This window comes from Accipiter gentilis, chromosome 16, assembly GCF_929443795.1.
Source record: "Accipiter gentilis chromosome 16, bAccGen1.1, whole genome shotgun sequence".
Classification (NCBI taxonomy): domain Eukaryota; kingdom Metazoa; phylum Chordata; class Aves; order Accipitriformes; family Accipitridae; genus Astur; species Astur gentilis.
In genome coordinates this window covers 6,749,475-6,764,682 of record NC_064895.1, presented here as the reverse complement: position 1 = coordinate 6,764,682, position 15,208 = coordinate 6,749,475, and the positions used below count along the sequence as shown (strand labels likewise).

Here is a 15,208-nt window from a genome sequence, read left to right as displayed (position 1 = left end):
TATATAGAATTCTTAAATATTTTTCAGTTTCAATTTGATGCTGTGCAATTCAAGATGCACAGAATATTTACAATATTGACATGAATTCTATCTTAATGTGCCTATGTCTCTGTAAAGATTAATGAGTTTTATGAAAATATTTATGATTACGTTATTTAAAAATAGCTGTATTTGGTATCCTATACCATGTTGTTCAGAATTTTCCTGCTATAGGAAAAGTCTGAATGAATTACTGACTGTCTATGTCCCAACGAGTACTTTAGAAAAAATTACTACCTCAGGAACACTTGAGAAAAGTTGTACTTTCCAAGGAAAATCAAACAAAAAAACATGTAACAGAAATTAATTTCCTCTTCTTTTGCTTTCCTTATATGTTGCTAAAGAAAAGTTGTCAACTTTTCTAAATATTTGGTATACTTAGGAATCATTACCTCTGATCTTTTGTGCAATATACTGAAGTCACCACCCTGTTCAGTGTAAGACAAAAGCATTAGGAAGAAGTGTGTAAAAACCCCACACTATACTGAAGAAATAAAAAGAAAAGTCTGATTCTCATTTATGCTATAATAAATTTACACCATTCTACTAGGGAAAGGACTAATAAAGCTGACAAAAAAATAATTACATATTCCGTAGACTTTACACTGTCTCAGAGGTATAAAGTGATTTTATCATGAGTATGAATGTGTGATGAAAAGGCCTAGTTCAGGCAATCAATGTGTGGTGGGTTGACCCTGGCTGGATGCCAGGTGCCCACCAAAGCCGTTCTATCACTGCCCCTCCTCAGCTGGACAGGGGAGAGAAAATATAACAAAAGGCTCGCGGGTCGAGATAAGGACAGGAGAGATCACTCACCAATTACCGTCATGGGCAAAACAGACTCAGCTTGGGGAAAATTAACTCAATTTATTACAAATCAACCAGAGTAGAGTAATGAGAAATAAAAGCAAACCTCAGAACACCTCCTCTCCACCTTCTTCCTGGGCACACCTTCACTCCCGGATTCTCTGCCAACCCCCCACCCCAGTGGTGCTGGGGGACAGGGAATGGGGTTTACGGTCATTTCATCACATGTTATTTCTGCTGCTTCATCCTCCTCAGGGGCAGGACTCATCACACTGTTCCCCTGCTCCAGCCTCCTTCGGGCACCCGCCTGCTCCGGCGTGGGGTCCTCCCCGGGCTGCAGGTGGAGATCTGCTCCCCCGTGGAGCTCCCTGGGCTGCAGGGGGACAGCCTGCCTCACCAGGGTCTTCATCCCCACGGGCTGCAGGGGAATCTCTGCTCCGGCGCCTGGAGCATCTCCTCCCCCTCCTTCTGCACTGACCTGGGGGACTGCAGGGCTGTTCCTCTCACATATTCTCACTCCTCCCTCTGTCTGCCATTTCTGTCTGTCCCAGCAACTTTTTCCTTCTTAAAAATGTTATCACAGAGGCGTTACCACTATTGCTGATGTTCTCAGCCTTGGCCAGCAGCGGGTCCATCTCAGAGCCGGCTGGTATGGGCTCTGACGGACACGGGGGAAGCTTCCAGCAGTTTCTTACAGAAGCCACCCCTGTAAACCCTCCCACTACCAAAACCTTGCCACGCAAAGCCAATACAAATGAAATAGAGGGAAATCGACAGAAGAACAATTCCTGTAAAAGAACAATTCCTGTAAAAAACTAAATTTCCACCACTTTCCAGAATACCTTTGACAATTCTAGTGTTATTCATCTACCTTTTCCAATAGTTATCTTACCAATGGTAAATTCTGGCATCTAGGAAACACAGAGCTGGCACCACAGCATATCTGTGAAGATGTGTAAGAAGTTATGAAGGGGAAATCATCTGAAGAACTTGCAAATGACAGATTATAAGGTGACATTCAGTTGATATTGTAGAATATTTTCTTAGGGTTTTTTTTTTTTTTTTTTTCTCCAGTATATCTTGGAAGGATTGCCAGCGTACAGTCACTTTGAAAGTTAATCGGTCTTCACTTTGGTCTTTATAACAATATTCTGACTAGTGATGAACAATTTTCCAGGTTAAAGGAGGACTTCTTACTTTCTAATTTAATTTAATTTGATACTAATACTAAACTGTGTTTCATAGCTACTCAAGGATTATAAATTATTTACTAAGAAACAGTTTTTTTCTTATTTGTTTTTAAATACATTAAGCATATTAAAGCACTTCCTTTAACACCTTGGAGTGAAAATCATATAGGTCTGTCAGAAAACAAAAAATATTCCAAACAGGTACTTAATACCCCTCAAATTTAATATTTTTTATCACTTCTCCTTTCAAGCAATAGTTTTATTGGTTCTTTCAAAAATGAAATCAAGCTTCTTATTTAGTCTAATAGTAAAAATATTAGTCTTAACCATAGGGGATATCTTAAGACACGTGGAGATAAGAAGCTCAGCTATTTCAGAATATGTAAATAAGCCACATAGATGTTTCCTCTCCATACTGAGGTTAGTATGTAATTTATTCTTTCTTTAGCTATAAATACACATAGAATCTTGTTGCAAGCACACTTTACAAACAACTACCAGATTCTGATACGTGATTTTACAGTTTCTAATTGAGAATGTTACTGAGCACAGAATATACTTATAGACTGTGTTGATGTACTCAACTAAAACTTTTGCTTGAAAAATTTTAACCTTACAGGGACTGATTTTGATTTATTTTATTTCCCGTCATTCAAGGAACAAAAAAAAAGACTATTAGCAGATGCTTGATCTTGTGCACATGGTTTATGAATGAGTGCATCAATTTGCCTCTCACAGTCTCTCTCTCGCAAATTATGGACTGGGCACTATTTAAATTGTCATTTACACAGATGAAACTCTGTAAGGGACAATCTCAACTTCTTGCAGACGTGAAGATGTTCTCTCTTTTCTCCAGGTATTTTTAATACAGAATTATATGAATAATATTGCTTTACATAAAGTATAGGTCAGAAAACAGAATTATTGTTTGAAATTATGATTAAGATTACCCATTTTAATGACATGATGGTCACCATATACTGGTAATTCTGAACAGACTCAAAAGCAGGGAATTCATAATGACATATACCTACCATAAAAAAAGACAAATAAATTGAGTTGTTCTATAAGCCCAGGTATATTTGCTACTCAAGACACGAGCAAAATGTTCACTATATGAACAGTGGCAATGACCAAAAAAATATAACAAGATCTTTTCAAGTGCAACTAAAATCTAACAAGAACTTGTGCAGTAATGTGCTTAGCTTTTAGTTTTAATTCTTCATAATGATTAACTCTTTGTAATTTCATAATTCTTTTTACTTGCTCTTCTGGTCAACAAACACATTGCACTATCAAGATTTTCCTAGAATCTGAATACCAGAAGACTGGCTTTTCTATTTTACTGAGTTGTTCTTCTGTTTACAAGCCTTTGCTTTTCTTATTGTTAAGTAAGCAAAAAAAAAGTACATCTCATGCTATTCCAGGAATATCTTGAATATTGTGACTCTGAATGTAATTATTGTTTCAAGGGGGGGGGGGGGGGGGGGAGAGACAAGTACAATGTATATGATGGAAAAATATCTCAGTTACAGGATTTTTCTATTATTATTTGCCAGTGTAATGGCATCTGATACTTGGCTGCCATTCTTTAGCAGGTAGTTAGCAATCACAAAGAAAGGGAAAAGGCATTTTTGTCTTACTGTATTGTGAACTTATAATGCAGTAATAATAACTATATTGTTCAAATATACCCTTTTGACTAAATCTACTAGTAGCTTAAAAAAAGCAAGATTAAGGTCAACTTGTGTATAATGCTTGAGAGACTAGTGTGGTTTAAATTAATAAGTATTAGTCAAATAAGAAGACAGTAAGAAACCAAATAATCCCACACACCACAGAATCTAAGAACAAAGACCTGAGAACAAAATAGGATCACTTGAGCAAGTTGATAGTTTCAGTATGCTAGTAGAAAAAAATACAAAGCACAGAGAAAAAAAATTAAGCACTTCTTGTTGTTCAATATTTCCACAGAATAGGCTTCGAAACCTCAAAATAGATAAACAAAAGGATCACAGGGTATTCCGTATCAGTCTGTCAGTCCAGTCAGCAAGTCAATCTGTTATCAGTCTAATGTATCTGGACTAATGTAAAATGCCTAAACTAATCAACTGTTTTACTACAGTTCACTAAGTACTAACCCTTAATAAGTACTCCATGTTACATACCAAACCTTGAAAAAATACTCCAAAAATTACTTACTGACCTCAGGATTTATTAAGGAAAATGTTAGGAGAAATATTGCATATGGTGCTCTGAATGTCCTACCTATTGCTAATGCCCCAGAAATTGCACAATATCTACGATGAGTTGGTGGTGAATATTTGCCTGTTTATATTAACAAATTGCTTTTTGAATTTATAATACAACTGATGCTTTATTCCAGAACTACTTGTGATTCATAGTTCTATAACTAGATATTGTACAAACATATTGAAATTTATAAAAAGGCTTCTAAAATTTCTAATTATTTTCCAATTAATTTCTAGATAAAAATCAGTGTCTGAACCGTCACTGTTATAGCTCAGCACACCATAGCTTCCAAAAATATCTACAGTGAAATCTGAAAAATGCAGATTATGCAAAGGTAACATTAGTTGTTCTTTAAAATATTTGATATTAGAGAAATTAGCATAAACCAATGAAGAACAAGATTTAAATCTTTCAATGACTATATTAAAGGAGTAATGGAAAATAGCAATAAAGTTATGCAGTTACAGGGATCATCCCAGGCAATCAAAAGCTTAGAAAAATTAATTAACTACAAATTCAATTTCCTAGGTTATGCATCCACTTAATTCTATGAAAAGGAAAGCAAGTAAGAACAGTGGCTAACAAGTTATCCTATTTCAGCAGTATTTTTCTTAATAAACATACTGGTTCAGATGTCAGCACCAACACATATGGAGTATAACCTATATGGGTACAGCTTATATGTACTTATACAGAAATATAATATAATATTGTATATATTCATACTCTTGGTTTACAAATTATGGTACTTAGTTTTAGAGACCTGTTAGAGTACCATAATCAGAAAAAAAATATGACAAGGTGATCTTGCAAAAAGTGAACACATTCAGTTTTTCCATCTTGTGAAGAGAAACATGCAAATAAATCGTAACATTTGCTGACATCATTTTTTCACCCTCTGGCACAATATTTTAAATCGGTTCCCTGGACCTGGTCAAAAAGCACAGAAAGTGCAGAGAACTGAAAGTTCTGCTTTGCACTAACCAGGTCCTACTTTAATGGTCTTTTCTGCATATATCTTAAAGCAGCTTTAGGTCTGCAGATTTCCTATGGAACAAAAAAGGTTATACTTCCATTAATTTCAAGTGGTCAGGTGTCTGTACGTCTTTTTACTACGTCTTTTTTAGAGCAAAACTCTAAAACTGCACATTAATCATAATTATAATATTCTTAAGAATTTGCATTACACATTTTCTACCATGCAAAAATGCCTGTATTAAAAAAAACCTGTTTCCTGCTGGCCCAGGGAACATTTCTTTTTGTGTTGCTTTGTCATGAAAAAAGTGATGCTTGACTTGTAAAAGAATTGTGCTAACATTCACCCTAGTTCTTCTAAAAGTATCATACATACTTAAACTCTCCTTAGTGCAAACACTGGGATGTTACCACATCTCAAATTAGTAGAAGTTTCTAGTACTGGAATACACTGTTTGTCAAAGCAAACTCAAAACCGAGTTTTCTTTTCATGGAACATGAATTTTGGAACAAGGAAATACAAACTCTCTAATACCACTAAAGTATACATACTAAACAGAGAAAGAAGTTATCTTTTTTTTTTTTCAGGACAGGCTTAATATGACCTCCTTCATTGATTTAGACCTCATACCAAATTTTTTCAGTAGTTTCTCCTTATCACATCATCCATTTTCTACTCCTGACACAGTGAGGCACAGCTCATTCTTTCTAGTTCTTTCAATATTTAAGAATGGTCTAAACCAACTGTTTCTCTATATTATTCAGAGAACAAGTAAACAACAACACATTCAAGCTATGAACAAACTTTAATGGTGTCAACTAAGAAGTTCAATTGCTGTGGAGTGAGAACCCAATATTCAGACCAATATTTCTATTTCATTAAGAAAGTCAGTGTCAAGTGTCCACAAAATCAAAAACCCTAAGAAAATATATTGACTCCCCAAAAGATAACTATTCTTATCTGTCATCTTTAGCATATGAAATGTAAAGAGATAGTCAAAGCCACAAGGACGTTCAGGAAAGAATGTATACTACTTCTGTTCTCATTTCTATCAGCTCTGAAATTTTGTATGCAAACCCCCAAAATCCTGTACAAGATGAAAAAGGAAAATCAATTCTAGAACACTGAAAAATCTAGTTTTCTAAATCAGAAGAATTTCACAGGAGAAGGAGAAAGACACACAGGAAAACAAACACATGGTGAAATGTATTTGAAAATATAAATAAAAAATATAAATCCAAACAAGTGTCTTAGATAAATAGATTGACCCTCACCAACACATTTAGATGACTTTGTTTCTTTACAAAATAGTTACAGATACTATTCCAAGCATGAATCTCTCTATTCAGTAAATATCTTAAATATCCAAGTGTGGCTCTGGATTGAATTTAGGGAGAAACACATCTAATTTTGCATTGACAGCTAAGTCCTTTTCTGTTTCCATCTTTCAGTCTCTGCTTTGGAAGACTTTATTTCTCTGTACTTGATGATATATATTCTGAAGAAAGTAAGGCAGTAAATAATAAGAAGAATAATTTTCACTAATTAGTCATAAACAAAATGTAATAATCATGTTATAATGATGTAATTCTATATAATAATAGCAAAAGATTATATCATCCAAAGGAGAAGAAGGAAATTTCATTTGTGTTCTTCTCCCTTTTTAACTTGTCACAGCAAGAATCAGCATCTGTATTTCCACAATAGCAGACAAAATTCAAATCATATCTGATGAAATGGAATAGACAAAAAATTCCCAAAAGATTGCTCTCTTTCTTTTTTTTAATCTTAGAAAGATGGAAACTTATGACTTCAGAAGAGTACTTTACAGGCGTGTAAAACTGTTGGTAATAGGTAAAACAGCGTTTCTCAGCTAACTATAGCTATAACTTAAAACCTTAAATCTGTAATCATGTCTGTACATATTTTCCTTTCTTTTTAAGCATTATCCAAATTATATTAGTTGGGGTAAAAAGTGTTAGAGGCAGTTTATGTGGCATACAGTAAGGGAAGAATCATACAAGCACCAGTACTCATCTATAGTTGGAGACCAAAGTTGTTTTATTCAGATTTCTTGGATATATCTACACCTTTTGGACGGTATGTTTTTTGGAACTGTATATGACACTCACTTCTCTGACCAACAGTAATGTACTAATTTACAGGTTTCAGTAGAAAGATTTTGCATACTTTATACAGTGTCCTGTATTGATAGGTAAAGTAACTACTATATGGTCACTCTCTAAAGAGAGTATTGGCCTGATTTAAAGTATTGCCCGATAAAGGCTTTCAAATAGTAATACAGATAGACATCTCTAGTTCCCTCCATTGTGTACTAGAGATCTGTGTAGAATAACTGAAAAAAGTTCCTTGCCATTCAGTTACGCTCTCTTAATAGATATCTGTTGATTGATATTTCATGTAATTAAATTCAATAGCCTAATGTCTATAATCCATCTGTGTCTTGCTGTATGACCAGCATGAATCATATTTCTCACGATTTAAATCTGATGTAAATACTTTTAATGAAAAGAAAGGAGTTTCAAACATCTGCCTCAGGCATTATATTACCAGAGATACTTTGCAAAACAAACTGCACTGATTTCAACCTTCATTTTAATAGACCTGGGGATAAAATGAACTCATTTATTTACCATTTACCTTTCTGTGCTGTCTTCGCTGCTAATCAAGTCTGAGATGTTTCTGTCTCTGGAGACTAAATACATTTATCCTTACAGCAGCAATACTACAAAAACAGGTTGTTATGCAGATTGTCTAAGCTTTTCTGCACATTGCAAGTAAGAAACCTTGGGTAAAGCATGCCTGCTTCTGAATAGCAATCCATTTTGAAAATATTGACTTTAATATTCTCATGTAGATCACTAGCATTTTAATTTAGCACTTCTGGTTTTAGAAGTAATGGGATTCTTTTTCAAACTGAATAAATTTTTAGAAAAGGAAAAAAGAAAAGAAAAGACTTATATATAATTTGTTAGGCTATTATAAATATTATTTTTTTTAATGTTGAAACTTGTGCTAAATGTTAATAATTAAGCTTTGTTTTACAGGGTAGTCATTGTCTGGTTCAGTCTGATCATTTCAATAATACAAGCTTGTTTGTGGTTTTTTTTTTTACTTTTGTACTGCGGATATAGTGTTATTAATTCAGTATTTTTAATCCCCAGTTAGTTTAACTGGCCTCTTCCCTCCAAAAAAAATCTGTTTATATTTCTGCTGATTAATCATTCAAATTACGTTCTTTGTACCTTGTCAACTTTTTCTGAGAGAATGAAGTGCAGTTCAATACACTGGAGCACCACTGTCCCTCCACACATGGCTCTGAATTCAGAGCACGTCTGTGTGATCCCAGCTGGTTTGGAATAATCCTCCTTATGTACTCTGTGGAACTGCTGTATTCAGTTTTACACATTGTCCTTCAAAAAGGTGCAGATCAATTGGAGAATGTCCAGAAGACAATAATGAGAATCGCCGGCCCAAAAAGTATGAAGGAGTGAGAATGAATCACAGCAAGACAGTTATCTCTGCGGACGGGGTGACTAGGTGTACTGGGTGCAGGAGTCAAGGTGCTGGGGAGGGCGGGGAGGTGCTGCAGGGGTGACCTCTGTGAGGACAGCCTTGGGCTGCTGGACACAGCCGCTTCCAAAGGACCCACTACAGGACACAGCTGAGCCCATCAGCCAAGATGTGGCACCTCTAGGAAAGTGTATTTAGGAAAGGGTAAACCCCTGCACAGGCAGAGGAGGAGGGTACAAAAAGAGTGAGACGCAGCAGAGGGAACACCAAGGTCACAAAAGAAGGAGGAGGAGGAGGAGGAGGAGGAGGAGGAGGAGGAGGAGGAGGCAGAGGAGATGCTCCAGGCACTAGAGCTGGTATTCTGCTGCAACCCATGGAGAGGACCATGCCAGAGCAGGTATCTACACTGCAGCCCACACTGGAGCAGGGGGATATTTTGTGAATGAACCGCACCCAATGGAGGACCCACGCTACAGCAAGTTTATCCTGAAGGACAACAGCCTGCGGAGAAGACCCAAGCAGGAGCAGAGGAAAAGTGCGAGGAGAAAGGAGCAGGAGAGAGGAGGTTTTTATAAACCCATCACAACTCCCACTCCTCCTCTCCCAGCACTGCTTGGGGTGGGGAGAGGAGTCAAGAGCAAAGGAGTGAAGCTGACCCTGGGAATAGAGGGAGGAAAGTGCTGGTTTAATTTATTTTTTTTCCTGACACGTATTTGACCTTATTTTAATTGCCAATACATTAAACTAATTTTCCCCAAGGCAAGTCCTGTGACAGAACTCTCTGTCCTTATCTTGAGACACAATGTTTTTCATCCTATTTTTCCCCCTGTCTGGTTGAAAAGGGGGAATGAGTGAGCAGCTGCGTGAGGGTGTGGCTGCTGGCCAAGGTTAACCCACCACACTTTTTGACAAAAAACACAGTTTTCAAACACAATAAAAAGAATGAAAGAAGAAAAAAATAACTTCTGTTTGACCACTGTGGATACAAAAAGAAATAATGCTTTTACACTACAGAAAAACAGATTCAGGTTATATTCAGGAAACACTTTGCAAGGCAAAAAAAAGTCAGTTACTGAAATAGTGTAATCGGGAAGGTCAAGATTAGGTTAAATGAGCATCTGTCAGGGATGCTTAAAAGATCTCTTGAAGTAACTTTCAGCAATATTTTCTAACATTTGTTTGCTGACAACTAATTCAAATTAAAACCATTTCGCAATCGTGTATAATTTCACAATTCTTATATTCATACCATTTTACTCTTTCTTTAAAAATAAGTTGAATTTTATGTGTTTGAAAAACTCAGAACATGTTTTTCAAATTCAGAATCTGGAAAGCACATACATATACTGTTGATTAGTTCAAGATTCTAAACAAAATCTCAAAAATTTTATCTATAGTATTATAGCAATTAACAATTTTAAGATTATGTACTAATCGGTATTTCAGGTCACACACTTGAAGTCATACTCAGATAATTATCGCTTTTATCCAGTACAAAGACAAGGTACCCAATGCAAATGAGAGGCCATATCACATGGTAGAGGAGTCTGCATTACACTGGCTACTTCTGACAGGCAGCAAAATTGAAGACTAAAGGACTCTTACCCAGCTTAATTATCTACACTAGCAGTATTTTAAGAAATAGTTTTTGCTTTTAGTACTTTAGAAACTATATTAAACTTTTACTGTGAAAATGGAGAAGCACACATTATTCATAATAAGAAAACATACATGAAACTGAATTATCTAATAAGTTGAATTCAGATTTTTGAAGAAGACAAACAAGGAGGTTTTTTAATAAGCAAATTTACAGGCCTCTTCTACTTCACTAAATGCTAAATGATTATACATTCCCGAATGGCCAGTTCAGAGCATATGTATACATAAAACCTAAATATCACCAGTGAAGATTTTCCGGAGAAAGTTCAAGGGAAATATGCTTGAGAAATACATGCCCACTTACATTTGCAAACAGGTGGCCTCCCTTTGTTGCTCCATAATCCATCTTCTTGACACACTGCTGTTGCTTGTTGACTGGATTCTAGCTTGAAGCCCTCATTACATTCATATATCAATCTACTGCCCAAAGTGAATTCATTACCTATAACTGAACCATTCCCAGGGGAGTCAGGAATACCACAAGACACAGCTGAAAAAAAAGGATGGAAAAAGATAAAGAATTGGCATTTTTTCATATATACTTTTTTAAATATTGTCCCACCACTGAATTAAGAAACATAGGTTAGTAATTTTGACATATCCCATTCATAACAACTGAAATTAATTTTCCATCATATTTACAACATTCCGATAAATGTAACATTATTTAAAACATTGATAAACTTTGTGATGGGTTCTAATACATCTAATACATCTATACATCTAATATAGACAAACATTTTATAAATCATTATTTTGTTTAATCCAATCATTGTAGAGACAGAAATTTCAACATAGGCTAATGGCAATTGTTTCTTTTCTAGGGAAAAAAATCAAGAAAGCGTCCAAAGTGATTTGGTCCAAGAAGCAATGAACTGGAAAATTCTTAAATGCTTTCCAATAGTCTGCTTCCATTCTCTCAGGGTTTCTTTCATTCTTGCACTAATATAAACAAAACCTCCTAACAATGTTATTTAAGAAGTCAATTTAACAATTTTTATCTGATGAGAAAAGCACTTAAATATAAGATTAGACAGGGAAGAGTTCCTCTGAAGTTAAGGGCATTATTCAAATATCTAAACACTTATTTACATACTTGACTAATTCACCTCAGAATGCCAAATATTATGTGAATTCAGGTTCATTCATCTTCCATACCATGAAGGAAATTACTTACTGAATTATTTTCCCTTTTTTTTGTTCCTTCAGAATTTCTCTCCAGACGAGCAGATATTCTTTCAAGTTCAAAAAGTATAATTTGCTGTCAACTTAGTGAAGTTTGAATAGCATCTAGTTTTTTGGCTTATTTATTCATTTATTTAACCACAGCTCAGTATAGTTCATTTAACAGTATTTCATAATATACAATTTTAAGGCAAAGTCTAATTACAAAAATATCTATTTCAGTCACTTTTAGGAAAGGTCTCCAAGGCAGGATTGCCTTTTGCATCTGACTTCTCAGCTCTCTTGCTTTTGATAATGAAAAGAAGAAAGGTAACTCCTCAGTATCCTTTTTTTAAAATTCCTTTTAATGCTATGCTTTCTTTTAAAATAGTTATGCACAGAGATGTACTCTAGGTGCTTGAACATCAGTAATGCTGGTAAAGATTTTATATTTGCCCCATGACACTTCTGAAGGGAAAGTCATAGTATTGTTTTCTCTGAAAGGATATTATTTTCTTTAAAATGGTAACTTGGAGAAGAGAACACATCACATTATTACCATAAGTCTATTTAAAGAGTTCATATAAAACAATGTGTGTGTGTACAGAATCACTAGCTGCTTTGAGTTTGGCATCAAGTATATTGCTCTTCAGTAAATACACTGAATAAAACACAGCTTTGAAGTTTGTATTTCTAAGTATTTACTACTAAAACGTTGAGTTTTACAAAGGAAAATGTCTTTTCCATATATACAGTCAATTGTAAGACGTAATTCAACATCTCAGCAGTTAAAAAGTCCTGTAGGTATTTGTTCCTTTCCCCTTGACACTGTGAAGTTTTATTATTTTAATAAAGTCAATAAATTTCAAAAGAAGAAACGACAGCCTTTGTCTGAAATCTGTTAAACAGAGGTGGAAATAAGTATTTTTTAAAAAATCTAATTTTTATTGTAATTTACCCAATTCAATGTAATTGATTAATTTCACAACACATTGTCATGGTACCATAAACACAACTCAAATTTGTTTTCAGTATTCCCAAGTTGTCACATTTGATGCATTTGAATTAAATACAACACAGTGCTTCACACATGATTATAATGAGGAGAGGTAAGAATTATAAAATGATGAATGGTTAGTTCATTTCAGCTGTTTGCTTCCATCTGGAAACTGTCAAATTGCTAATAGAAGTAGAACTGTAGGAATGTTCTAAAATAAGCTGCTTCTTCTGTAACACAACTTCTTGGCACATTTTGTACCCCAACCAGTGATCCTTTTGTCTTATCAAATTTCTCCCTCAGTGGGTAAGGATTGAGCGTCCTGCCACTAGTAGGAGTAGTAGTGGGACAGAGAAGGGAGAGAGACATGATAAGGAAAGGGTTCCAGAGACCCACGCTTTCTGCTTTTAACAGTGTTAGAGAAAGTGGAGAAGAGGAAGGATAAAAGCAAGTTCTGCTACATCTGGGAGCAGGTCTTTGCATTAGGAGTCATTCCCCACAAGGTGACCACAGCAGGAGTGATAGCTTTTCCAGGCTCTGGTGTACTCAGAGTAAGCAGCAGAGTTGCATCTGCTTCAATGCTTTATCTACTCCCCTAGTAACCAATGTAATCCTTTACCTACAACTAGAACCAACTTTGACCCTCTGTCACATTAAGCAGAATTTTTCACTTGCAAAACATTTGTTTGCATGCTGAATAGACAGAAAGTTAAACTGTCACTCTGTTTTACTACATCATAAAAATGCCTATGCATTCTCCATTTCCAGTCATGCTTACTGTGAAATGTTTCAGTGTCTCCAGAGCCTTGGACTGTGCCTCTCCCTGTCCTAACAAGCTTTAGTTCTTTTCTGCCTTGTGGCAATGTGTCTGAACGCATAAGTAAGCAATCCAGGAGGTTCCTGGAATGTGTTGCTGAGAACTTCTTTCTCCAAGTGATAGAGGAGCCAAAAAGGAAAGATGCTATGCTGGACCTTGTTCTCACCAACAAGGAGGGGCTGGTGGGGAATGTGAAGCTCAAGGGTAGCCTTGGCTGCAGTGACCATGAAATGGTGGAGTTCTTAGGGCAGCAAGGGGGGTGAAGAGCAAGCTCACTACCCTGGACTTCAGGAGAACAGACTTTGGCCCCTTCAGGGATCTGCTTGGTAGAGTACCATGGGATAAAGCCCTGGAGGGAAGATGGGCCCAAGAAAGCTGGTTAATATTCAAAGATCACCTCCTCCAAGCTCAGGAGTGAAGCATCCCAACAAAAAGGAAGTCAAGCAAAACCACCAGGAGGCCTGCATGGAGGAACAAGGAGCTCCTGGACAAACTCAAACACAAAAAGGAAGCCTACAGAGGGTGGAAGCAAGGACAGGTAGCCTCGGAAGAATACAGAGAAATTGTCTGAGCAGCCAGGGACCAGGTTAGGAAAGCTAAAGCCCTGATAAAATTAATCTGGCCAGGGATGTCAAGGGCAACAAGAACTGCTATAGGTATATTGGTGATAAAAGGAAGACTAGGAAAAATGTGGGCCATCTCTGGAAGGACACAGACCTGGTTACCTGGGACATGGAGAAGGCTGAAGCACTCAATAACGTTTTGCCTCAGTCTTCACTGGCAAGTGCACCAGCCACACCACCCAAGTCGCAGAAGGCAAAGGCAGGGACTGGGAGAATGAACAACCCACTGTAAGAGAAGATCAGGTTGGAGACCATCTAAGGAACCTGAAGGTGCACAAGTCCATGGGTCCTGATGAGATGCATGCATGGGTCCCAAGGGAACTGGTGGATGAAGTCGCTGAGCCACTCTCCATCATATTTGAGAAGTCATGGCAGTCCAGGGAAGTACTCACTGACTGGAAAAGCAGAAACATAACCCCCATTTTTAAAAAGGGAAAAAAGGAAGACCCAGGGAACTACAGGCCAGTCAGTCTCACCTCTGTGCCCAGCAAGATCATGGAGCACATCCTCCCGGAAACTATACTAAGGCACATGGAAAATAAGGAGGTGACTGATGACAGCCAACATGGCTTCACCAAGTGCAAATCGTGCCTGACAAATTTGGTGGCCTCCTATGATGGGGTTACAGCGTTGGTGGATAAGGGAAGGACTTGTGCAAAGCATACTTACCTGCATGACATCCTTGTCTCTAAATTGGAGAGACATGGATTTGATGAAAGGACCACTCTGTGGATAAGGAATTGGCTGGATGATTGCACTCAGAGTTGCGGTCAATAGCTCAATGTCCAAGTGGAGAGCAGTGATGACTGGCATTCCTCAGGGGTTGGTATTGGGACCAGCACTGTTTAACATCTTTGTTGGTGACATGGACAGCGGGATTGAGTGCACCCTCAGCAAATTTGCTGATGACATCAAGCTGGAGGGAAGGGATGCCATCCAAAGGGACCTCAGCAGGCCTGATAGGTAGGCCTGTGCAAACCTCTGGAAGTTCAACAAGGCCAAGTGCAAGGTCTGCACATGGGTTGGGGCAATCCCAAGCACAACTACAGGCTGGGCAAAGAGTGGATTAAGAGCAGCCCTGGGGAGAAGGACTTGGGGGTGCTGGTTGATGAGAAGCTCACCATGACCATATCCTGGGCTGCATCAAAA

At 37.0% G+C, this 15,208-nt stretch overlaps 1 protein-coding gene across 1 annotated transcript in view; it reads right to left on the bottom strand.

The window, feature by feature from the left end:
- The window catches only part of CSMD1 (CUB and Sushi multiple domains 1), a 1,244,565-nt gene that overhangs the window by 81,945 nt on the left and 1,147,412 nt on the right, over positions 1 to 15,208 (bottom strand). The window contains exon 50 of the mRNA XM_049818613.1: positions 10,763 to 10,948. Coding sequence (XP_049674570.1) covers positions 10,763 to 10,948 — 186 coding nt within the window. The remainder of the gene's footprint in view (positions 1 to 10,762; positions 10,949 to 15,208) is intronic.